We start from the raw sequence: 25,722 nt of genomic DNA, 5'->3' as shown, positions 1-25,722 counted from the left end.
TGCACAGTGAGCAGTGCATTATAACATTTAGTGGCTTGCTTTATAGTCCCAGCAAACATCTCCACTTTAATGCTGAGGAAATAACATTGCCATGCTCAGATGCCAGATGATTATGTAGTGGGACGTCTTATATGATTGTGATTATCATTACACCTACAGTGTATTTACACAAAGACACACGACACCCACCCACTTTGGAACTTCATCTTCCAGCTCAAGTGGCTGCATACTGAAAAAACGTTATCCAATAATAAAACTTCAAGCAAATATTCATTGACTATGCCAGATCACAAACATGTAGACATGATGTGTATGATCTTACTCAGAAAAGGGCAGGGGAAAAACGAGAGAGAGAGAGAGAGAGAGAGAGAGAGAGAGAGAGAGAGAGAGACAGAGAGAGAGAGCATAGTGACTGAAGTCAGCTGGAGTCGTTTTAATTACAGTTTCCTATAAGAGAGGGAGTCAGAGACTAGACACAGGAGAGTAAGGGAGGGTCACTGAAGGATTGTAGTCTGGCATCTGGGTATTACATATCTGGATTTACAGTACTCAGGAGAAATGACTTTTCAACCTACAAGGTATGTATAGGCTTCATTTGGTTTATGTTATTGTGAAATATTTAAATATTTAACATCAGCATTGATTTTTTATCTCTTCTTTAACATTGGGAATTTCAAAACCATTACAAGCCTGTTGACAAGTTACAAGCATGTTATAATACATTAAGATGTGTTGGGTAACAGAATATCTTGATACATTACATGAAGAATCAGAATAGTCCCTGCCAGTAGAGACATGTATTTTGGCCTCAAATCTATCCCACCCAACTTGTTTAATTTCACAATACAGTAAGCAGTAGCTCTCTATCGCTTTTGGTATAAAAATGTTGGTTTGTTTGTACTTTGCTGATACGTAACAAGTAGCAGTAATAGATGTGTTGATGGAATGGAAAATTGAATGAAATGACAGTAATTGCAGTGTGTAACATCTGAGCACAATTTTGGCCCAATGTATAATATATACTTAAGAAAAAAAACCATACAAACCATACATTTAAAAAAATTTGTCCTTTGCAGCCTTTACTCAAGCATTACTTTTGCCCACTGCCACAGAGCTGGTGTCTTCTACTTACATTAATAAAAACAAACACACTGTGAAACACTTGCTGAAGACCTACGCTCTTCAGTTGCAGCTCTATTGATTGTAACAGATTTTTTTATTTTATATGTTCAGAAACATTCTCAAATGCGTACCTGGTTGACTTTGATGTAATGGTTCAGTGCAAAACAGATTCTCAATAAAGATGATGCTGTACACATTTACAGAGCAAAGTCAAATGCCCGCCAGAGAAATTTGGGTGACCAGAGCCAAGTTTTTGTTTATCATTGTTGGAAACATGGTGATCACTATACCAAGTAACTTAGACACCATTATAATTGTAATACTTTTGGATTTATGGGTGAAGACAGAGCTGCTAGTTGTGCATGCACATGTTGCAATGCAGCAATGAGTTCCAATAGCACTAAGATATACAGTGTGGAGATGGACATTTAAATAGGTCGTCCTGTTTTATGATTGGGTGTGTCGTTGGTGCTCAAAGAGCCCAGTTTACAAGCATCTGTTTGCAGATGCCCAATTATTAAAGTCACGGTTCATCTATATTGTTAGGGTAGCTCATGTTATTTTAGTGCAGTACACTAAAAGTGCTCACAACTGTTCATCTCTGCACCTGTAGAAAACATAAAGAAAAAGTCAGGTGATGACCCTATACAGAAACATTTCCCCAACACTTACTTACTTTAATGTCACTATTTAATTCTCTTTGTCTTGTGTTCTTCACAGTGTCCCAGACTTCAACACCACAGCTTTCTATAGAGACCAAAACCACACCAATGCCACTGATTGTCCTGATCCATACGACTGGGAGTGGCTCCACACCAGTCAGCCTGTGTACATCCTGCTCATCACTGTGCTGGGAATCGTGTTTAATGTGTTTGTCCTGATAGTTTTCTGCTTCCACAAGAATGCCTGCACCGTGGCTGAGATCTATTTGAGCAACCTGGCTGCTGCTGACCTCGTCCTGGTGTCCTGTTTGCCTTTCTGGGCTGTTTACACATCCAACGGTTTCGATTGGCCTTTCGGTCTGTTCCTGTGCAAAGTCGTCAACCTGGGAATTAAGATAAATGCCTACAGTAGCATCTACTTTCTTGTTCTGGTTAGCATAGATCGCTATGTGGCACTGGTGCATACAATGTCCCATGGCAGAATGCGTAGGCCAAAGTATGCAAAACTGGGTTGTTCGCTGATTTGGGGGTTCAGCTTGATCTTGAGCATCCCCGTGCTCATCTTCAGGGAAGTGAAATATTTTCCTGAGTATGGTGTTCATGCATGCTTTCTGCGCTACCCAACACAAACTGTAGAACTGCTTTTTGATGGGATGTTGGTCATTTTTAGCTTCATCGTCCCAATTTCGACTATCTCATTCTGCACTGTCAAGATTATTCAGGCTTTAAAGAATCAGGCAATAGAGAAATTCAGTGCTATGAAAAGAGAAAGTAAGGCCACCACGCTGATGTTGGCGGTCCTCATAGCATTTCTTATCTGCTGGGTGCCATTCCACGTGGTCACCACATTAGATGTGCTCTTAAAGGCTGAAGTCCTGGGAGGGTGTCACTTTGTGTCTGTCATAGAAATCTGCAATCAGATCTTCACATACTTAGCCTTCTTCAACAGTGTTCTCAACCCCATCCTCTACGTCTTGGTAGGAAAGAACTTCCGGAAAAAAGTGTCTGAACTCTTCAAGCAGTGGAACATTAGGAAAATTGTGACCTCTGAGTCCTCACGTTCAACAAACCTGTCCTCTACACTGAAGACTTTTGTATAAAAAAGACTGCTTTCAAAACTGTTCCCCCGCAATAAAAGACTTTGCAGAAAGATGACTGTGGTGGACAGGCATTTAATATTCTTGGCAAATGTAGAAGATTTCAATGATAAGCTAAATTCAATTATTAGTGGATGTAATTGTGTAGTAACGGTTCTCAAATCAATCTTTGACTTGACGTTTTCTAAAAAAGATAAACTTGCTTTGATTATCTTTAATGAATGTGGTGATATGTGGAGGGCCATACAAGGTTTGACTTTTTTATTTATTTGTTTTATAACAGTTTCACCCCACACAATAAACTACAGCTGGTCTCTTGATACAAACATCTGCAAACATCCTTATCTTAAATGTACAGGTTGTGTAATCTAAATCAGCCTGGTTGCTGTAAAACAATTTATGTAAATACCGTTTTTTAAATATTCTGCTTGTATTGCTCATAAGTCATATTGTAAATAGTGCCCATATTTGTTTTTCTCTGTACATAACAGGTCAAATAAAATGTGCATAGGGTTTAACGGATGGTCTTGCTTGCTAAATGTTTTTTGGCGTTTCTGACTCATTGTCTGGCGAGTTAAAAACAGGATTGTGTCAGAGAGTTTCCAGTGGTGACACAAAAACATGTTCCTTTTTGTTGGCTGTATGGACATCAGTTGTCTCATTTAGCATTTCTCCCCACACCATCATTTGTTGGCCCAATGTTTACTCATTGTGGGTTGTGGGCAAGGGTACACCCCTAGTTGTCCCCAAAATGAAGGCTTGTCCTGCCAAACAGGACATCTTATTTAGGAGTCAGGCTTTACCAGCATTGCCAGAGTTGGAAATTGTTGTGGAAAAAATAACATGCAGGCAGACAAAGTTACCTCAAAGATTAAAACACATGCCAAAAATACAGTTTTTGACTTGTTTCATGTATTTCTGTCTGACTTTAAGGATCACGATAGCCTAGCTTGCTGAGTTACATTTTCTAAGTGAATTACAAACTAGAACTGCAAGCAGTTATGATGAGAGCCAAACCTTCCAGCGACCGTCGCCCCCGACAACCCGGGGAGCACGTCAAGAAATATCAAGAGGTGTGAGCAGCAAGGTCAGTGGTACATTGCCGTTGCAAATATCCCATTAGCATTGATTGAGTGAAAGCCTATAGTGCCCCCTAACGGCCGATCTTCACCAAATTTGGTACACACGCTCAGAGCAGCATGCCAAACAAGCATCACAAGTTTCATGTTGATAGCAATAAATAAGAGAATTGTGATGGTTTGGGTGGTTGGTTTGGTTTCTTTTTCTCCTTCTTTGGTTTTAGGTCCTGTCTTGTCTCCTTGTGTTTGTGTCATCGTTTCCTCTCCGGTCTTTTGTGGTAGCCTCTGTCTTGTGTTCCCCGGTGAGTGTCTGTAAGTTCTGTTTCCTGTTTTGTTTTGATAGTATGGTTTCCTGTCTTGTCTAGTCTTGCCTAGTTTGGCCTCTTGGCTGTCTGATTGTGCTGCCCCGCCCTAATGTGATTCACCTGATGCATCACCTGTTCCTTGTTACCTCGTTCCCTATTGTATGTAACCTCTGTGTTCCCTTTGTCTCTTGTCAGACCGTTTTGTCCAGTTGGCGTGTTCCTGTTGGTGTGCCTGATCTCCCCTACGGTGCTTTTCCATTTGAGTATTTTCACCTTTAGTTCATCCAGCCTCTGTGCTCCCATTCCTGATGTTGTCCTGCTTCTCTCCTTTTATGGACATTTTTGGCACCTTTTTGTTTTCCCTGTGTTTTTGGAACGCTGCCTTTTGTTAATAAATTCTTATTCACCCTTGCCTGCCTGCCTGCCATCCTTGTCTCTGCGTTTGGGTCCTATTCTCATTCAACCACAACAAGAATGCTGAAAAATTGCAATCACAAATGTCCCATTCACAAGAATTAAGTTATTGGCCAGAACACAAATGTTGATTAAAGTGCCCCCTAATGGCCGATCTTCACGAAATCTGAAACCGTATCTTGGATCCATGACCCCATTGTAAATCTACCCTGAAAATTTAAAGTTATTCACTTTAGTACAAGTGGTGAATCCAAATGTGGGTGCCATATGCCACGCCCACTTTGACCAATCAGTACCCCACTGTAAGGGTGGCCTCAGGAGTGGTACCCTCCCAATTTCGTAAAAATCCGTAGGGCCGTTCATGAGATATAACCTTTTAGTACCTGTAGCGCCACCTAATGACCAATTTCTGTTAAGTGTGTGGGGGACCTCCAAAGGTTCATGGCAAACAATAATCTAAAGTTTTGCGTTAACAGCATTTATTTTGGTCAACATATGGCAAAATTTGTGTTTTCATAGCTAACTCCACAAATATGTTTGTACGTAACATGCAATATCTTTATCCTCTCAAAATTCTTTGGATACATTTTTGTCAGGTCAGTCCGGAGATGCTATGTGCCAAGTTTTGTGAAGATCAGTCACACGGTCTAGGAGGAGTTCAACTAAGTAGTTTTTTTTCAAATTGCAATTTTTCACACATAAAAGTCGAGGCAGACATGGGCATGGTCTATATCAGAATATTAAGGGAACGTAGATATGTGTTTTTTGATGTGCAATGTACGGTCTGGGAGTTACAGGGCCAAAACACGTATCTGTGATACAGCGCCACGTAGTGGTGGAAGTGGTTTTGTCCGAAGTCCTTGCAGGGTTCTGGCACCTGCTGTGGGCTGTGGAACACTATTGTAATAAAGTTCAAAGGCAATACAGGACAATGGTGTACTCCTGTAAGTAGCAAGCCATGGAAGTTGCCAACACGTCTCCTAGTAAAGCCGGTTCTTTTCTTCTTTTTTTTCTGAAAATAAAAAAAACAGATGCAGTATCATCCTAATTTATATTTCCTTACACAAAAAGTGAGCAGCATTTAGTTGAATTATGCTCATAAGGCTCATAAGATTATGCTGGATGTGTATGTAATCACACTATATGTGTTTCTAAGTCCATGCAGGTATGCATGAGTAGCCTGGGTTAAGTGTGTGGCCTGGGTTATTTTAATTACAGACATATTCCACACAGTATCTGTTGCTAAGACTCCATTCTGTGGCACCGGCACGTGTGTGCTGTGTACTCTGACTGATAAAACCACATTAAATCACTAACACTCCATTAAATCATTTATCCCTGTTCAATTTAAAACTCATATCAAGATGTGAAGGTAGTGACACAGACATTAAACCTGTGTTGACACAGTTAAAAGGTTTTACTGGTATATGTAGCCTACCTACTAGTTTTGAACACACCCTGGTTTTTCTAACTCTAAAATCATTGTTACTCTGCAACAGCTTTCATAGTGATCCACATTACTTATGGAGAGTGCCGCAAGAGCTGAGCTTGTCTGCAACCACACAGATGCATGGGACTGGGTTTATACCATGCAACCTGCCTATATGTCCATTATCTGCCTTCTTGGAGTGATCGGCAACTCCTTTGTGCTTTGTGTGTTCTGTCTCCAGAAGCGGCGCAGCTCTGTGGCCGACATCTACCTGAGCAACCTGGCAGCAGCGGATCTCCTCATGGTTTCTTGCCTGCCGTTCTGGGTAGCAACCATTATCAACAAGTTCCACTGGAGGTTTGGGGAGCCCATGTGCCAGCTTATTAACATTGTCATTGGGATGAATTATTATTGCAGTGTGCTGTTCCTCACGCTTGTGAGCGTGGACAGATACCTGGCCCTTACTAGACCCCTAACCCAGGGGCGGGAGAGACGGGCCTTCTGGGCACGTGGGATTTGCTTCAGTATCTGGGTTGCTGGTGTCTTGCTCAGCTTCCCTGCTATCCTCTTCCGCTCCGTCCAGTTCTTCCCACATCTGGGCATTGACGCATGCTACCTAGCATATCCACATGAAGGCTGGAGACTGCGCTACAACATGACTGTCAGCACAGTAGGCTTCCTTGTCCCTGTTCCCATTGTGTCCTTCTGTAGTTACAAAATCACTAAAGCTCTTCGGAGTAGCCAGAATGTGAGAAATGCCAGCAAAGGCAGTGTGGAAAGAAAGGCGGCGTACCTTGTTCTCGTTGTTCTGGCTGTGTTCATTCTCTGTTGGCTGCCCTACCAGGTTCTGATCTTCTTGGACACCTTGGATCATTATGAAGTCGTCACTGGATGCACTTGGGCGTACGTGTTGGACATTGGAAACCAGTTGGCTACCTACCTTGGCTACAGCAACAGCTCATTGAATCCTTTCCTGTACGTGATTGTGGGGAAGCATTTTAAGCTGAGGGCAAGGGAAGTTTGTAGGTTAGTGCTGTACAGAAGGAAAAGGAAATGGGGGAAGTCCGGTCTTTCCAATGTCAATCACAACTCAACTAAACAAACTGAGAGTACTAAAATCTAAATCTACCTACACACAGAGACAAAACAGATGTTAAATAAATTAGTTTATTTTAGAGGCAAATAGTGAATTTTAAATAGACTTATCATTACATAATTATTTACTAACCTATGGCCACATAAAGAAATAGTTTGACATTTTGGGAAAACTGCTTATTCAGTTTCTTCACGAGAGTTAAAGGTCCCATGACATGGTGCTTTATGGATGCATTTATATAGGCCTTAGTGGTCCCCTAGTACTGTATCTGAAGTCTCTTTCCTGAAATTTAGCCTTGGTGCAGAATTACAGCAACTAGAGTCAGTCCTACAATGAGCTTTCCTTAGTGTGTGCCATTTCTGTTTCTGTGGTTTTAAATGCTACTGAGTGGGGGGGAGGGGGTTGACTGTTCATTTGAAAGCCATGATGTCTCTCTCTTTCTCATGGGAGGGCCAAATTCTCTGGGCGGACAAAGCAGAGAAAGGGGAGGTAACCTTGCCAGGGGCAAGATTCCAGATTGGTCCATTTGAGATTTTATTTCAGGATTTCAGGGCTCAGTTACACCTGTTGCCATTTCTTGCCGGGGGACCACAGGCAGGCTGGGGGAATGCATGTTAATGATAAAAATCCTCAAAGTAAAATCTTCATGCCATGGGACCTTTGAATGAGATGTCAACACCACTCTTATGTCTGTCTGTTAAACATGAAGCTACAGCCAGCAGAGAAATAGCTTATCTTAGCATAAAGACTGGAAAGACTGGAAACCAGAGGTTGTGAGGTGACATAATTGAACTGCCAGCACCTCTAAACCTCAACAATGAACATATATCCTGTTTGTTATTATGTAGAAAAAAAAAAAGAATTGTCTGGCTCATGACCCCCTTAGAACCATATTATCTAATTATGTAAATGTTGGTACAAATTAAATAAATGAGATCGAACGTGTTGATCTTGGAGATGATGGTTCCCTGATTTTGTTACCTTTGACCAATCAGGCTTGTTGTTTCCCCGTTTCCAGTTTTTATGCTAAGCTAAACTAACCAGCGTCATATTTAACATGGAGACATAAGACTGGTATCAATCTTCTGCAAGTGATCTTTTCAGGGGCAAACTTATTTTAAACTTTCTGTATTTGGATTTTTGGAATTTTTGGGAAGAATTGTAGTGACTGTGTTGTTTGTCATTGTTGAACTTGATGTCATGTGATTAACAGTAGTTTCCTTTTATACCATATAAATTTACAGTAAATGCCATAAGACAAAGTGTCCTCTAAGGAGAAAAATCATTTTAAGGTTTAACATTTTTCAAGTTTTTCAACAATATGAGTGTTTCTTATCTTCAATAAAAAATATATATTGGAAGCATGGATTGTCTTTATTTGACAAAAGTACATTCAGAATGTCCTAATGGACTGCATCAAGTCTGCTGTTCATCATTTTGACCATAAAAGGGATACTGCAGCCTCACACTCATTTTTAAATAACACTTCCCATTGCATACTGGCAAGAAACACTGTTTACATGTTGTATTATATCCAATTTGATTGTTTTTGTTTTAAGCCACATGAAGTTTGTTATTGTCAGCAATTCTCCAACTTGAGTTAGCATGACATTTCAAATGGATTAGGATAGGAAACTCCTCATAGGGAGGCAGTTTAGGGAGGTGGAGGGGTGACACAGACTTTCGCCCAGGTGACTGGGGTTTGTGATAAAACAAAAGTAAACTTTATACTTTACAGAACACACGGATCTGCGTCACATGAGTAACAAAACGTAACAAATGTACTGATTTTAAACCAAAACACAATCCTTTTGTAAACTCAACTGAGTACTTTTGTTAGTAAATCCTAGCCTAGTTTTAGCCTAGACTACTTTTTCCAACGTTTCACAATGTTAATGACGTGTTTAAAATACAAAATTACAACCATTGCAGTTATGTTTGGATATGAGGATGCAAAACGCTCCTGTGGGTTTTTTTCTGCCTCGGCTGGGTCGCTGATTTAAGAAATTATTCTATGGGTTGTATAAGATGGTAGGAATAATATGCCTGTGTGGTTTGTGAGGAATGGTGAATGATTGCATAAAAAACGTTTAACAAAGCAATTCTTTATTAATGTTCAATAGTTGCAGTAGTGCTGATGAAGTTGAACACTCTTTCCAACACATTTAGTGCTGCAGTTCCAGCTTTTCTCTTACATGTGCACAGAACAGATTTTGACTCTGTGATAAACAAGTTGAAATATTGAACTCCTTGGCGAAGGGTGTGGAAGAATGTAACTACAAGATAAACAAAAATGCTCGAAGCAGATCTCTCCTCTGACTTGCTGTGTACTCTTACAAGGAACTCAGTGTACACACATGAGCCCTGTTCCACACGTGTCTTTTATTAGGAGCATTTTGATCAAATATATGGTAAGAAATCTTCATGTTTTGTCTTATTCTTTGTTTTGAGCATCACAGTATGTTTACTGTACTAGTTAGTTTAAGTTTGTTTAGTTTAAATACTAGTTAGGTTTAACAGTCTCAATACTCAGCTTGACAGAAATAATTGAACCAGTTGTTCAGCCATTTTGATAGCAGGAAATGACTTAAGGTACTACAATTTAACAAATTTGAAGTCTTGTTAAACTAAAGGGAAGTTAATGACTTAAGGTACTACAATTTAACAAATTTGAAGTCTTGTTAAACTAAAGGGAAGTTAATCAACTTGTTAACGTGTGGCTGCTTGTTTTCCTCGGCACTAACTGTGAATGAACATGTCATCATAGGCAACATTTCTATCTATTTCTATCTATCTCACAGCATGCTTTATTTGTTTTATTTTGTTAAAACTGAACATTATAATCCTAAAAAAATTGTGATATCTGATGCAGAAGTAAAATAGCATCAGATAAATTAAACTACAGTATTTTACTAAGGAGTTATGTGTAATTATCTTGTTCCTAGGCCATGGAGCCAATGACTGTGGCAACACTGTGGTCTGAAAACAGCAGTTTGTCCCTATCATTTGGTCCGACAGATGAACCGATCTCGGCAGAATTCAAGCTAATCTACACCATCATACCCCCGTACATCTTCACCTTATGCCTGTTGGGCCTTCTCTTAAACAGCTTTGTCCTGGGGGTGTTATTCGCCCACAAGGATCACCTGACTATTGCGGAGATCTACCTGAGCAACCTGGCCATGGCTGACTTTATTCTTCTGTGTGGCCTCCCCTTCTGGGCAATGAACATCCTAAACGAATTCAACTGGCCGTACGGAGATGTCTTATGCAAACTGGTCAACTCCATCATAATCATCAATTTCTACACCAGCACCCAAACCCTGGTCATGATTAGTGTTGACCGCTACCTGGCACTTGTGAAACCCATGAAGGCCAGGTGGCTGAGACGGACACTCTTTGCCAAGGTGATCTGCTCCATCCTGTGGATATCAGCAGTCGTACTGAGCATGCCAACCATTGTTCACAGAAAGGTGAAGTTGATCAAGGAGTTGGACACAATGTCCTGCATACTGGATTATAATCATGACAGCTCTTGGAAATTGGCCCATCAGATTCTGGTAAATGTTGTAGGCTTTGTACTCCCTGTTGTGGTCATTGGTTTCAGCAGTGGAAACATAATCAAGGCTTTTGTCAAGAGGAGGGAGAGTGTAGCTTATCCTGACACTAATGACACAAAGGCCACAGTACTGGTGTATGCTGTCACACTACTTTTCTTACTGTGCTGGGGTCCCTTCCAGGTATTTACCTTCCTCGACACACTCTGTGATCTCCACGTGTTGGATGAGAAGCTGTGGTACCACACTCTTGATGTAGGAGGCCAGGTTTCAGTGTATCTGGCCTTTCTCAATAGTGCTCTAAACCCAGTGCTATATGTTTTCTCAGGGCAGTACTTTAGGAGGAAGGTTAGCGCCATCTACAGGAGGACTAGACGTCGCAGAGAATCAGAGATGACCACATATCAACGCTCTGTTGTGTCCACTTACATTAACAGAACAGAGCAAATTAAGACTGTGGTCATTGTTTAATGCAGATTGAGGTGTGACTCTTCATGACATCATCCATTTACATTGCTGCTTATGGAAAATGTGATGCAACATGCAGGATATGAGTCTTAAGATTCTGATTTCATTTCCTGAGACTTAATGTAATAATAATGCTTTACCACCACTAACAAATAATGTATTTGCAGATATAATGGGCACAGCCAGAGATAATGGCTGTAATCTGTAGAAGAAATGGAAGCAGATTATATGTTTACAATCCAAAGACACTTTTGTCTTGCTCTGCAGACATGCAGTATGTATTCTGACTCCCAACTGCAGTTTAAATCTGCAGGCTACCAAGAGAGAAAGGACACTTAACACTGTATACATTACCTTCCCCTTGCACATTATGTTTTGACATGTAAACTTAAAATGTATTCAGCAGTGACATATTCAATTTGCAGGTTTCTCTTTAGTATAAACACTTGTTTCTTTAAGGTATTTTTGTGTACAGTACTACTGTAATAATTTGTTAAACTGAAGTACCATAATGATAATAAAAAAGTGAAGGCAAAAAGACTTGATCTAAGACACAACCTGTAGGAAACTTGTTTTTTTTTCACCCAAAAACATTGTGGAGTAACCTCCTTTTTGCTGACCTCCAGTGGTTTAATGTCTAACCTTTTTGCACAGATGTACTTCAGGGTGTGTTAATACACCATAACATGACTGTTGGGTGTGGCTACCACTGCAACAGAGCATCAACCACACAGATCAGTTTCTGACCACATGCAACCAACGTAATAACAACTTGGACACAGAGTATGGGGATAGGCCTGTGATATCATTGCTCATTGCCAACCCCCTCCCCCTTTCAAAACAATGACTGTCATAGTCATATGTCATAGTTTAACACCTGTAATGAGGAGTGTTTTTAGATCAAGTCCAGCTTGAAGTACATTTACTAACCTAGTATTAATTAAAATAAGACATCCAGTTAAAGTGATCTGCCAGTAAGATTTGACTGTTTTTTCTTGCTCTTTCTTTGGTCAACTTAATCTGCGTTCACCCAGCCTGCCTGTGGTTCCCCAGTGGCTAGAAATGGGGATTGATGTAAACCTAGCCCTGGGTATCCTGCTCTCCCTTTGAGAAAATGAAAGCTCAGATGGACAGATCTGGAATCTTGCCCCTTATGAAGTTAGGAGCAATGAGGTCATAAGGTGCAAGAGAATTTGGCCCACCCGTGAGAGAGAGACATCATGGCTTTCAAATGAGCAAAGTGGCAGTCGGTCATGGCCACACCCTAGCCTTCACCTCGCCCCTCCTCTCTCCTCCTCAAAAGCTACAGACTCGGAAGTGGCAGATACTAAGGAAAGCTCATTGTGGGACTGGCTCTAGTGGCTGTAATTCTGCACCAAGGCTGAATTTGGGGAAAGAGACTTCAGATATGATATCAGGGGACCACTGAGGTCTATATAAACCATCCAAAGAACACCATGTCATGGGACCTCAAAGTCAAGCTGGTTTCTCAAAACCTTTCCTCTTGTAAAGGTGTCAAAGGGAAATTCTACTACTATGAAGGCAAGTTTCCATGGATTATTATGGTGAGGGTGCTAACTTCTTCCTGCAACATGCAAGTTTCAGCGTGGAGTTTCCAACCAACTCATCAACTTGAAGTGAAATCACTTTCTAGCCACAGCCGATAAAATCTGCCAGCAGCAATTAATATTTGAGTGTAAATGAGAAACCTGCTTTTGCCTCTGTCTGAAAATAAGGATAATATTTACTACTAATTTCAGTTTGCAAATCTGCCACCATTATACAGGATGACAAGAATGGAAATTTTGGACAGGTGTAGCAAAGGATCAGCGGCTTATTTGTTTGCAGACCCAGACCCCTAGTTGATTTTGGTGATCCCCTGTCATTTAATAAAGAACCACCAGGCAGCATGCATAAACTAACATTTAAAAATAAAAAAATAACTTGGATATTTAAACATCAGCCATTTGGTCTGTTGCTGCAACTTGACACCCATTTCCAAAGGCCTATTAGGAAAATAATAAGGTTTAATCTTGTTTATGTCCATGCATGGTTGTGATTGTCCTATTTTCCTAAAATGCTATGCCTTTCATTCCAGATTCTTAGAAAAGTGAATATAGCAAGGGGAAGGTCCAGGTTTTGTGCTGCACTTTTACTGTACTGTATTTGTGTAAATGTGTTTATTTGGTCTTTTATCAGCACAGATTATTTTCAACTGAATATTGCCAGATGCATCACCTCACCATTCTCATTTGGGATGACACTAATTTCCTTTGGATTTTGTGCAACAGTCAGATTGACAGGAAGGAAGGAAGTGAAGTAAGTTCGAGAGGAAATAGCGTGGGTGGGGTGGCAAGTCACTGATGTTTTCTGGCCTCTACGTGACATTATAATTCCACAAATTGAAAATGATTTAAGGGATTCATGGTTTATGGATTTTTGTTTTTGTTAACAGCGGGCATTTTGACTCATCTTAGCTGGACAACAACAGGTGTCCTAGTTTGGTAGTCAATATGACGACAAAAATAATAAAAACCATCAGGTGTTATTTTTATTTCTTTACAGCATGGCAAATTGCCACCTTTAAAGTATGCTTTTAACGGTTAGCAGATCCTGTTAGCAAGATATGTACAGAAAACTATCACTGTCTTACTTTGTTAATAAAGAAAACTTGAAAGTATTAATTCTCAAGCAAGCAATGCATTTGTGTTATAAGAGAATTTATGGACATTTATTGCTAATGGACATGAGGAATGATGGCATTCTCTGAATGATTAAATCTCCCCGCTCCCTTTTTGGCTTTTGGTTTTGTCCTCCTGCAGAATATCCATCTTTAGCTTCAGACCACTCTGCAGTTTGCGAATGATGAAAATGCTGTCAAGTGGTTAACGTGCACGGTAGCTGGTCTCTTGCAATATCACAAGATCCCTTGAGAATCAAAGGATCACCCATCACATGAAAACCCATCTCCAGGCTTTAAGCAATGTGTACGTGTTGGAACTAACAGCTTCTCAAACCAATCAGTATCCAGTGAGGATCTACTGACAGCCACAAGAGTGGTTGACGTGTGTATGATGGCAGCGGCTGTTCGGTTCAAAAGAACAATGTCGGACTTGTAGACAGATGGTTCATCCAATCACCTGCCTTTTTTTCTTTCTTTTTTTAAAGTGCTTGCCCTTTTCCAAAAGTTTCCAACAGCGTTGTTGTTTTGTGCAACTATAAGATCCATAGTTGAGATACACCTGATGGATTGTGTGTTTCTTAAGCTTCTATTGTTGGTGTTAGCCATGCTGCTGTAAAGACATGCTGTTGGGCTATTAAATGGTCAATAATCCATATTTGTCCGGGTTATCATTGTTATATTTAGTAACATGAAACGTGTTTAGTTTTTCATTATCAAAATCTGTATTGCCATTCAGAAACATTTTTATTTACCACCACCATCAATTCAAAGTATTCCTTTTGGCTTGAAATTTTACATTTTCCCTTGTACGAACTGGGGTGGACACTCCATATTCATGTGCCATCTTGAAATATGTTAGTCAGTAAGGGACATACAGGATATACTGCTCCGCCTTTCACGTTTTCCCTGTCACAAGATAAACTTACAGGTGCTGCTAATTTTGATTACAATTTATGATCTCAATGCATGATGGGAGAGATATCTACAGATTGGACTTTTAAGTATTCTCAGTATTCTCTTTAAGGCTTCTCAGATGGTTCTGTATAACAAAGGATCTGGTGCATCAGGTTAGTTTAGTAGAGGAGCACAGTGAACATTTCATGTCGCACCTTCTTCTGTATTGTTAATATCCAAATGGGGCTTCAGTAACAATTATGATAATCACTTCCAGTGTAACTTTGATGCGGATCTTTAAAAAAGGCCCTAAAACATCACTGAAGAGCGAGGTGCATTTAAAACAGACAATTCACTCCATCACTTTGGTCCACTACTGAAACATTTTTACATTTGCACTCCCTAGAAAATAAAGCCAACTGACTGTGTAGTCCCTGACTTATTCTGTAGTGCCAACAGGAGGTTGACATTTTTCAAGTTTACTGAAATATACTACACTCTGCTGTGGACAATTTCATCTTCTTAAAGAGCACCTGGTCAAGGAAAATTTATGGTGAAATGATTTTCTTTCAACTTCTGTATTATGGCCCAAACAGTGCTCACTGGAACATTCAGAAGCTTAGAAACGTGTCTATAACCAATGCCATCATTATATTTTGCAACAACTAGGTTGGGAATGTCTTGACACAGCTCTTTGCTTTTATCCATCATGAGATGTGTCTTGTGTGACACCTTGAGAATGAGACCTTTTTGTAGGCCATCAGTTGGGACTCAATCAGCATTAAATTGCGTTGACAGGAGGCTGGATTGCTTTTAAACTACTGATTTCTAACTGTTTTCAGATTTTGTCTTGGCTTTCCATGCCTTTTTGCACGTGTCATTTCACATTGATACACATAATTTAATTTCTGAACTTGTTTGTATTGGTTTCTTTGTTTGTATGGATTACTTGGGTTGTTACCAACATCTGGTAAAAAGTTCATGTCAATAACATCTTTGGAAATATATTCACTGAGGAAAATGGTGATGTGTTCAATACTTATTTCACCTGCTGTATATAATCAACAGAAGTTTTTAAAATTGTGCCTTTCTCTGTGGATAAATATTAGTGTGCGCAGGAGGCTGTTCAGTCTTGCATTGTGAAATGTTCCATCAGCTCCATCAGACCCATTGAAAGCCCTGTCACTACTGCTATCTACGGTAGCTAGAAATTCATTAAAACGATCATAAAGACAGAAACCTTGCCCTGTCATTGCTCTACTTTCGACAATCTAATAAAGGCATAACATAGCCGGCCTACAAAAGGTTTTTAAAGGCCAAAGATTGGTTTAAAAAAATAAAAACAAGCCAGAACCTTTTTTCCCTATCCCAGAATAGATAAGCGGTGCAGCCAGACAATGCTCCAGCACTGTGGTGATAGATCTGACAATGCAAGACTACATCAAGTCTGGTACTGCTGATTTAAAGAAATACTATGTAGCTTTTTTCCTGCTTTGGTCCTCCTACAGGGTGTCTCATTGGAACTACAGATCGGCTGCAGTTCCAATGAAAAAACCTGTAGGGGGACCGAATGGGAAAAGTCACAGTGTTGCTTTGAGCCTCTGGCTAGCAAACCACAAAACATTTTCTGGTATGTTGATCTGGCAGCTTCAGTTTCTACTGCAAGCAGGGGCTTCACTCTTAGAGTTAGTTCACATAAACACACAACACGATCCCTGTTCCCACAGCTTGTTTTAGACTGCCAGGGGACTTCCTTGGACTAATTGACCTCCTCTCTTCTTTATCTTTCCCTTTGTGTGCATCCATTTCCCAGAAATGCTTTTCACTAACCTAGCACTGAGGGGTCATTCCCCGGAGTCCTTATGTTCTTTTCCCCCAGCGTGTTTGCTTGGATCAGGGAGGTTCCAAAATCCTGGTGCAGCTGTTGCCGTGGTCCTGCTACACATCTTGCGATGGTCTGTTGCATCCTGGTACGCTCTGCGGTGCCCTGTTACATCCTGCTACGCTCTGCGGTGCCTTGTAATGCCATGCAGTGCCCTGCTATGCTATGAACTACTACTTTAAGTAACTGTTCAACTGTCTTTTACTGTGACTGTCATTGCCCCTCTTCATTTCAACCCCAACTGGCCTGTCAGACACCGCCTACCAAGAGCCTGGGTCTGTCCTAGGTTTCTCCCTAAAAGGAGTTTTTCCTCGCCACTGGCTCTGGAGGGAATGACCAGAACTGTTGGGTCCTTGTACATTATAGAGGGTGGTCTAGACCTACTCTATCTGTAAAGTGTCTTGAAATAACTTTTGTTAGGAACTGATACTATAAATAAAATTGAATTGAATTTGTTAAGTGGAAGGAAGGTTATGTAAATTATAGTGGACAACAGTGTTCATTGGAACAGCCTGCTTTACTGAACTGTAAACACTACAGTAAAGTACAGAAAAAAAAACGTTGACCCTAAATATAATGCTAAAATTAAAATCTCTGAGATCGTATCGTAAAAACGTCACACTCCATTACAAACAGACAGACAGGCTGGGTATACAATGCTACTAGGATATGAAGGAATCACAGAAGAGGGATAGACTGAAGGAGGAGGGAGCCTGCCAGTTACAGTTCCAAGTCATCTGACATCATAATTTCCTTTCTCATTTCCTTAAAGAGTCAGAGACAGACAGAGAACAGTAGAAGAAGGTAGGCTGCTGGAGCAGTGCACTGTATCTGGACATTTTACATCTGGACTTCCTGAGGAAGAATGGCTACATTGCCTACAAGGTACGAATAAGCTTTATTTTGAATGTATATTACTTTATTATGTTTTACAATTATTCACTATTCATTTTAGAGCTGGATTCTCTCACTACATTTGTCTCGACACATTTAGTGTAGGATAATGATGATATTTTGTCAGCTGCACACTTTGTATTATGCTGATACAGATGTATACTGAAGTAAAAAAAGTTCAACAAAAACAATCTCAATGGATTTCAATTGAAAGCATTTAATACGTTCTAAATAATCATCAGTGCAGGAGAATATTGTTAGGCAATTACATTTACGTGCTTCAGCACAATTGTGATGTTCATTACATGCTTATTTGTACTTCTACTCCACTTTGCATAGTCAGATTAATAATACAGAAACATAATCTACAAATGAATTATGATGTAAAATTATAGATGCAACTTAACTGATGTGCATGTATCAATAATGAAAATCCGGTAAACAAATTATTCTGAAATGTCTTTTCTGCATACCTTTAAGTGTTTTAATGCTAATAGTATTTTTAATTTAATTAAAAAAAAAAAAAATTACTTGTAATAGATTTCTAAACTGTAGTATTACTAATTTTACTTAAAGTAAAGATCTGGGTAATTCTTCCATCTACTGTAATAACACACAAGACAACGTTAAATTGTAATATGCAAACAAGTGCAAGAAAAAGGCTGCTGTGTTGTTACTGGTAGACAAATAGCCTGTCCCACAACTGCTTTGATAAAAAAAAATCAAACATATATGTAGTTATACATGTATCATATTAAATTAAATGCATCATAATCAATGCAGTACCCTACATCCTGTGTGAATACTTTCAAAAAGAATATTGCTCTAAATTGCATACGGCTTACAGAAGTCTCACATTGCCAAATAGTCTCCAGAAGGAACTGTTCACACAATACAGTAGCGGGAGCTTTTCAAAATAGCTGGATACATGGTTAAACGTAATTTGCTCTACCGCTGTTTTGCCGTAGCCATAGCAATCCCCCCTAATCTGTCCCAAAACATCCAAGTAATACACAAAAACTTGCTTGGAAATGTACTTCAGTTGATCCAGACTGTACATGGTCAGTGCCCTAAGCCCCAAAGCCTGGCATCCTAGTAAATGTCGGGTTTCATCCCCCATTGACAGGGAAGCTGCCACCTACTCATGTAACTCAGATATTATTCCATGACTTATTTCTTTCACTGTTAAGGTTTTTTGGAAATGTCTGATTCTCGAATTTTGTTTCCCTTGCTAGCACATGTAACTTTTAATTTAGCACTTTTCCCAGCAACAGAGTGAATTTTAAGAAAAACAATCAGTCAAATTCTCATTAATATACGTGACACAATGGTAGGTTTTTTTTGTCTCTTATGACTGCAAACATTCTGCCCTCTCTGACATGCCCATTCTTTATAAGATAAGATACTTTCTTGTTTTCCTTATGAGAATTTTGAGTTGGTCATTCATGAGAACAATGCTTTAACACACTCGGAACGTCCACATACACACTAACATCACTATGTCAAGAGTAGTGTCATTTCACTAAATAAGTCTAGTATGAAACAAATAATGTATTTATCTGTAAGAAATTTTTGACAAGGATTTTCATTTTCATTATTTTAAATATTTCTTTCATTTTGTGCATTCCAGGTAAAACCAATGAAAATGGTGTTTCTTTGATTGCATAAAAATAACTCAAAAAATAATTCACAATTCACATACAACCTTGTGAGGTAGGTTTGATATGCAGTACTTCTCGAAAAACAAAAACAATGTATTAAGCTAATACAAAAGTAATCCCTCTTATGACCCACTAGAATTGTGTGGTAGAGTCTGTCTCTGCAGAGATCCTGCCCTCAGCATGTGTTTTCCGTTTTCTTTTTCTTTTGTGATTGTGGGACATTTGTGGGTGTCAACCAAGAGCCTTTGGGCCCAGTGGGCGTTAACTGTAACTTCCAGCCTGTAACACTGTTAAGTTGTGCAGCGCCTCTCATTTACAAACGCTGCTTTAATCCCCGTGCAGACACAAGGAAGCAGACATGATGAAGCTCTGTATTCACCCATAATACAGAACCTGTTTGTGTAGGTGTGTGTGTATTTTGTTTTATTTTTATATTTAATTAACCTTTATTTAACCAGATAGGCCGTTGAGGACAGGTTCTCATTAGCATCGGCAACCTGTTCAAGAAAGGCATAAGTGTGCAGGAAATCATAGTTTCACATTCAATACAAAATACAATAGGCTACATGAAGTGCAGATTAAGTAAGCAATGCAAAGCCGAGGCAAAGTGAGGTCTTTCCTGAACCCCGTGGGGAGGAGGGCCCCAAGATCATGGCCACTAACCAAAACTCAGCAAAGATTGTTTGACTTTAACTTTTATATACTGTGTCTGTGTATACGTATGTGTATATATTTATATACATTTGTGCTTTAGAACAATACTGTCATGCACCAATCTGATTCACTGCTTTGTATCGCTTCCCCTCTTAATTTACTCTAGTTTCCACCACCACCTCTCTCTCTCTCTCTCTCACTCTCTCTCTTTCTCGCTCTATCTATCTCTCTCTCTGTGTCTCTCTCTCTCTCTCTCTGTCTCTCTCTCTCTCTCTCTCTCTCTCTCTCTCTCTGTTGAGGATTGGCCAACGTAGAACCCATGTGTTTTTTTCTCTTTTAGTTTTTGTCTAAAATATTACAAACGTACAAGATCATGCTCTGGAAGCCTCTGGCAAGATCACAAACAGCCATAACAATTGTAATGGGAAAATTACATTTAACCCTATGATTTTCATATTAGTTATTCAAAATGAGATCTCTAATGCCTCTCAGAGTGTATGACTTCTGTGTCTTCCCTCAGTGTCTTCTCCTTGTAGAAGACATCTGAATTTGTTATGTCTTTGCAATTTTCCTCCAAGGCATAAAGCCTAACAGAAACAGTTGTCTAAAGCTGTGTTAATCATAGCAGGTCCCGGGTCGAGACCATGGCCTATCCAAAGAGACGAGATGTTCTTTTTCAGCTAAGATAGAATGTTCGGTCAAGAAACTTGAAGCAAGGAGGGCAGATTCAAAAATACGTAAGAGCTCCAACTGTCTGCCTGAGGTCCACTAATTATTATGTTTAAGATTAGACCGTTTTTCAAACAAGGGTTGGTTTTCCTCTGGGGGCACTGGATATAAAGAAGTGTATTACTGATTGTAAGACACACAGACCTGTGGCCACATGTAACTTCTTTGCATTTGAAAGCTGTTCTTGTCATCTGATTGTTTTTCTCGAGAAAACAATTGAACCTTTTCACCAAATACCTAAACCTTTAATTCAGTTTACAGCCTGTCTTTATTTTGTTTCAACAAGGTCTCTTCTCCAATTCCTCCCTCGCTGTAACAAGAAACTTAACATAATGTGTTTACCTGCAGAGTTGTATGGGAACTCATCAAACCCGTTTTATTTGAAAAGCTACCAACCCAAACTGACTCAATGCTGTCACACTAAATGAAAGCTCTTGGGGGATTACTTTCTGGTGGTGTGGTCTAGACCAACTTCATCTGAGTGTCCTGAGATAACTTAAGATTTGACACTTTAAACAAAATTGAATGGAATATTTCACAGTATTAACTTAGTATTCATGATAATAAGAAAATGTTGAAGAAAACTTTTGAGTTATTTTCAAATTGTCTTCGTTTTAATCTTGTCTGGTTTGCCTTCCCTTTAACTCTCCACAGCGATTCTGCTAATTTCAGCACAGTGTCTACATTTGGAGACCAAAACAACTCTACGGACAAGTGTCCTCCAGCAGTATTCAAAGAATGGCAGTCGACTGTGGTCCCGGCCTGTATGCTGCTGATCAGTGTGCTGGGAATCGTGATGAATTTGTTTGTCCTTACGGTTTTCTGCTTTCACAAGAAAGCGTGCACCGTGGCTGAGATCTACTTGAGCAACCTGGCTGCTGCTGACCTTTTCTTGATGGTATGTTTGCCTTTGTGGGCTGCGAACGCAATCAACAGATATGACTGGCCCTTTTCTCATCACCTGTGCTCACTGTTCCCCCTTTCCATCAACATGAACGCCTACTGCAGCATCTACTTCCTCGTTCTGATCAGCATAGATCGCTATATTGCACTGGTGCACCCGCTGTCCCATAAAAGAATAAGTAGGCCAAAATTTGCCAAACTAGGCTGTCTGCTTGTATGGGGTTTTGGCTTGCTCATGAGCATCCCCACCCTCGTGTACAGGAAAGTGGCCTACAAATCTCGATATAATAAAAGCATATGCTTTCTTGATTATAGTGTCAAGGAAGAGCTCCTGTTTGATGGGATGCAGAATACATTCGGCTTTATCATACCCATTTGCATGATTTCCTACTGCACTCTCGTTATTATCCACTCTCTGAATAAACGGTTGATTGAACGGTCAAAAAGCAAAAAAACGGAGCAGAAGGCTACCACTCTGGTGCTGGTGGTCCTCTTGGTGTTTGTGATTTGCTGGGTGCCACACCACGTGGTATTGATACTGAAAACACTCATAAAAGCTAATGTCCTGAGAGAATGTAGCTTCATCGCCAACATGGAGATCTGCAGCACAGTCTTCATGAACTTAGCTTTCTTCAACAGTGTTCTCAACCCCATCCTCTACGTCATTGTAGGAAAGAACTTCAGGAAAAAAGTCAGAGGTCTCTTCAAGCAATGGAGCAATAACAGAACCCTGATCATCCGCAACACCTCAACACACTTAAGCCTGTTCAGAAGTGTTAAACCAACTGTTACAACTGAAGACAACACAATCTGATCTGCAGGATTGTTTTTGTTTTGTTTTACAATTTCACAAAAGTAAGATAAGAAAACTATTTGATGTAATAATTATGTCATCTGAATTCACATTAAATAAGACCCTGCTCAATATTTTGAGGTTTGAACTGCCTCTTTGATTGTTTTGCTTTGCATGGGACAATCCAAAACCGTTGAAGACTGAAAGTGGAGGGAGGTCTTCAGAGGAACGGGATTCAGCCTTTCTTAATACTGTCCTGAACCCATGTCTTCTCTGGACAGGCAGCACTTCAGGAGGAAAGTTAGAGAGAAGGAGGGCCAGACATCATCACAGGCGATTGCACACGGCCAGACATTAACACTCCTCACTGATCATTTCAACAGACTAGAGGAAATCAGAAGCGAGAACATTTTTAATACATGGGAGAAGATTTACCATATATGCCATTCTAACACTTATGCCCTAATTGTTGTTTCGTTGGAAATACATTTAGACTTAATACAATAATAACACTGTTACATAATTAAACCCCATTACCAGATTGTATTGTACACTATAAGTAATGTGTATCAATCTAAGATAATGGAAGTAATGTACAAAAGAGATGAAAACAGACTTGTTTCTGTGTAACAGCAAGGTCTTCATATTACACTTTAATGGTAAGATGCTCCAGGCCCATCTGTGTCAATGTATATATGTCTCGGGCTGTGTCTCTGTACTTTTGCATGATGTTGCTGTTACTGTCTTGTAATGTTTTACCCCAAAACAAGTATTTTTCTAACAACGTATTCTCCCTTCTGTTTCTGACATTGTAACTCATGTATCCTTTCTTTGACTCCAACATAAAAAAGGCCACCCTCACATTGTGCCATTATTTGCATGCTTGGACAGTTTCTTGCTTTGCACAGTTTATTTACAATTCATAGTCACAGTAGCCTGACGAGTAGTGACTCACACAGTCATGTTGGTATTTCATAACAGTGTGAACAACCTGTGTAAATGCACTATTTGCAATAATAATTGAATGTGATACCTGGAGAAGCATAAATCCTTTGCCTACTAGCAAATAAACTTACTTCTGAATAAACTTACACATCGGTTATTGTGTTCGTAGATTTCTTTTCCTTGGTTATTATGACATTGTTATTTTCAAGTTAGTTGCTGAGATCTTGGAACAGAATGGCCTGCTAAAACAGCAGTAAATTAGGCAGGTTTAAACAAGTGAACGCTGCCAAAATGAGCAACTGGTGGTACCTCCCAAGCCATCTGAAACATGTGCTGTGTTCCCAGATCTTAGTAACTTGGTAACAACAATGTTGTAATGGCAACAGGAAGGGTAGCCCAAACTGTGAAAATATAAAATATTAAAGTCTGGGGAATACTAAAGATTGGGAATGTGGCACAGATCAGACTGGGCTGATGTTTTTCCTAAGTATTTTTTTTAACACTGCCAAAAGGAAATGTTTTTGATAATCGCCAATGGCAAATTACATTTTTACACATGCAAACATGCACTAAGTAGAGAGATGTGAGAGTAAGGGGGGGGGGGCGGCCCAAGCACACCATGCACTCCAAGTGAACTGGCACCTCTCCAGCTACCAGTCTAAACCCGAACTACCACACGGCTCCGGTTGCCGAGCCCAGTCCCTACCCCGAGAGTCGTGAGGCATTATTACATTTTGTGTTTTGAAGTGTGCCAATTTTACACATCAAAGTTTGTTTACAGGTCTTGGGGAGTCCTACTCCATATGTGAACAAAAATATGTGAAGCCTTTTAAAGCTCCAGAGGCAGCTTCTTAAAGTCTTATAAATGCCTCTGGAGATGTTATCATAGTCACAGTCAGTTGGATGTGAAGACTACATGTTCAAACTTGTTTGAAAATAAACACAATCTAGTTTGTCTTGGAGCTCACCAGACCTCTGGCTCACTGGCAAATTTAGACCATCTCATAATAATTTCATTTGATTCTGGTAGTCCATAAAGGAGCTTTTGCCATTTTTTTCATTTGGTCACTATTTTGTATTTGTCCTCTGTTGTTATAATAATAAATACACACAGTATATTAATTGTTATCAAGTGAAATTAGGGGCTGAGCACCCTTAAAGAGCTGAGCCTCTAATCGCCACTGCTCCGGCTCCTCACCTGTGCTTGAGGCTCCAGGCTGCTTGGTGGTTGAATTGCATGAAAGGTAAGTATGTAAGCACCCGTTCTTGACAAGGAAGAATAATAAAAGCAGATTTCTCTGCTTTTTTTGTTGATACAATGTTATGGTTACAGTTTTAGTGTGTTCAGGCTCAGAGGAGATTCTGTTTCATTCATTCCGTCATAGATCAGTGTCACCATTTCATTTAGTCAGGTTCTACCTTGAGTTCATCTATACTTAAGCCTCTCTAAGTAACAGAATTGGTTTAAATATATCTGTATTACAGTGCATTGTACTGCGCTGTGAGAACAAAACAACTTTTGAAATTCAATGTAATTCCGGATTACAATGTTACCATTCTGTTACAACATTCAAAATTGATTGAAAACGAACAAACGGGGCCAGGCCTCACTGTCATCTCAGGGGACAGGCTTCTTGGTGTCAACAATTTCTTGTTGCATTTAAAAAAAAAAATCTTGCAATGGATCATATCCGTCGCAAAGACAAATCAGGCCACGGAAGTAAAGTAGGGGGAACGCTTCCCCCTTTCATACTTCCTACCCCACTACTTCCAGCGACCTTTGTTCAGACCACACCCAGTTTCAAACTCCTTCATTTTAATCTCCACTACACATGTAGAACGTTTTCTGAATATTCCACAGACATGGCACTTTGCGATGACAAACTCTGGCCAGAGACAGAAATACAATATAAAGAACCTGGCAAAGTACCCAAAAACACCTCTGTGGTGGTTCCTTCTACAATAGATGCTCGAAAGACCAAATGTTTCCACGATGACACACACACACACTGACTCTCAAGGTCTCAAGCAATCCCAGCACCCCTGTCACAGCTGGTATCTAGATCCCTATTCCTATTCTGGTGCTGCTTTAATCGGGAGCACAATGCTTTGCAACTTCCAACTTAATCAAACACAACTGAACTAACAGAATTCTCTGTCTACTGAGAAGTAAAACCTAGGGTGGAAAAGGTTGAAAATGCCGTTTTACTGACATCATGTTGATGAATGTCCTCAGAGGATTTTTTTATTTACACTGGAAGTCATCAAACTTGCATTTATTTAGTGTTACTTACAGTTTAAACTAAATATAGACTCAAAGCAAACACTGCACATCTGTCATAGTCATTGGATTCTTGTTCCAGTACAAACAACAACACATTCTTTATGGAGCTCAACAGTCAGCGCCCACTTTATTTTTAAGGATCTGGTTCTGGAAGTGATGTGCCCTATTCAT

At 39.8% G+C, this 25,722-nt stretch overlaps 4 protein-coding genes and 1 long non-coding RNA gene across 6 annotated transcripts; 4 read left to right on the top strand and 1 right to left on the bottom strand.

The window, feature by feature from the left end:
• The first annotated feature begins 427 nt into the window (after positions 1 to 427).
• LOC117936222 (B2 bradykinin receptor-like) lies at positions 428 to 3,145 on the top strand. The gene is made up of 2 exons (XM_034859089.1): positions 428 to 578; positions 1,843 to 3,145. The coding sequence occupies exons 1-2, from the start codon at positions 559 to 561 to the stop codon at positions 2,882 to 2,884; spliced, it is 1,062 nt and encodes a 353-aa protein (XP_034714980.1). The 5' UTR covers positions 428 to 558; the 3' UTR covers positions 2,885 to 3,145.
• Positions 3,146 to 4,157: 1,012 nt separating this feature from the next.
• On the bottom strand, positions 4,158 to 23,529 carry LOC117936129. The gene is made up of 3 exons (XR_004654891.1): positions 23,462 to 23,529; positions 19,281 to 19,287; positions 4,158 to 4,169 (listed from the first exon to the last, which is right to left on the bottom strand). It is a non-coding gene; the product is annotated as an uncharacterized LOC117936129 (long non-coding RNA).
• On the top strand, positions 5,830 to 7,352 carry LOC117936127 (B2 bradykinin receptor-like). The gene has a single exon (XM_034858932.1). The coding sequence runs from the start codon at positions 6,203 to 6,205 to the stop codon at positions 7,229 to 7,231; it is 1,029 nt and encodes a 342-aa protein (XP_034714823.1). The 5' UTR covers positions 5,830 to 6,202; the 3' UTR covers positions 7,232 to 7,352.
• bdkrb1 (bradykinin receptor B1) lies at positions 9,562 to 11,637 on the top strand. The gene is made up of 2 exons (XM_034858933.1): positions 9,562 to 9,615; positions 10,150 to 11,637. Exons 1-2 carry the CDS (start codon positions 9,562 to 9,564, stop codon positions 11,230 to 11,232), a joined length of 1,137 nt encoding a protein of 378 aa, XP_034714824.1. The 3' UTR covers positions 11,233 to 11,637.
• LOC117936125 (B2 bradykinin receptor-like) lies at positions 17,350 to 22,829 on the top strand. 2 transcript variants are annotated; one of them, XM_034858931.1, is made up of 3 exons: positions 17,351 to 17,573; positions 21,281 to 21,524; positions 22,604 to 22,829. In XM_034858931.1, exons 1-3 carry the CDS (start codon positions 17,554 to 17,556, stop codon positions 22,625 to 22,627), a joined length of 288 nt encoding a protein of 95 aa, XP_034714822.1. In that variant the 5' UTR covers positions 17,351 to 17,553; the 3' UTR covers positions 22,628 to 22,829. The 2 variants fall into 2 exon arrangements, with proteins under 2 accessions (XP_034714821.1, XP_034714822.1); XM_034858930.1 differs by having other exon boundaries at positions 17,350 to 17,573; positions 21,281 to 22,829.
• Positions 23,530 to 25,722: the final 2,193 nt, after the last annotated feature.

This window comes from Etheostoma cragini, chromosome 20 (assembly GCF_013103735.1).
Source record: "Etheostoma cragini isolate CJK2018 chromosome 20, CSU_Ecrag_1.0, whole genome shotgun sequence".
Lineage (NCBI taxonomy): Eukaryota > Metazoa > Chordata > Actinopteri > Perciformes > Percidae > Etheostoma > Etheostoma cragini.
Note: the sequence above shows the minus strand (reverse complement) of the source record. Positions and strands in the feature narration are given on the sequence as shown.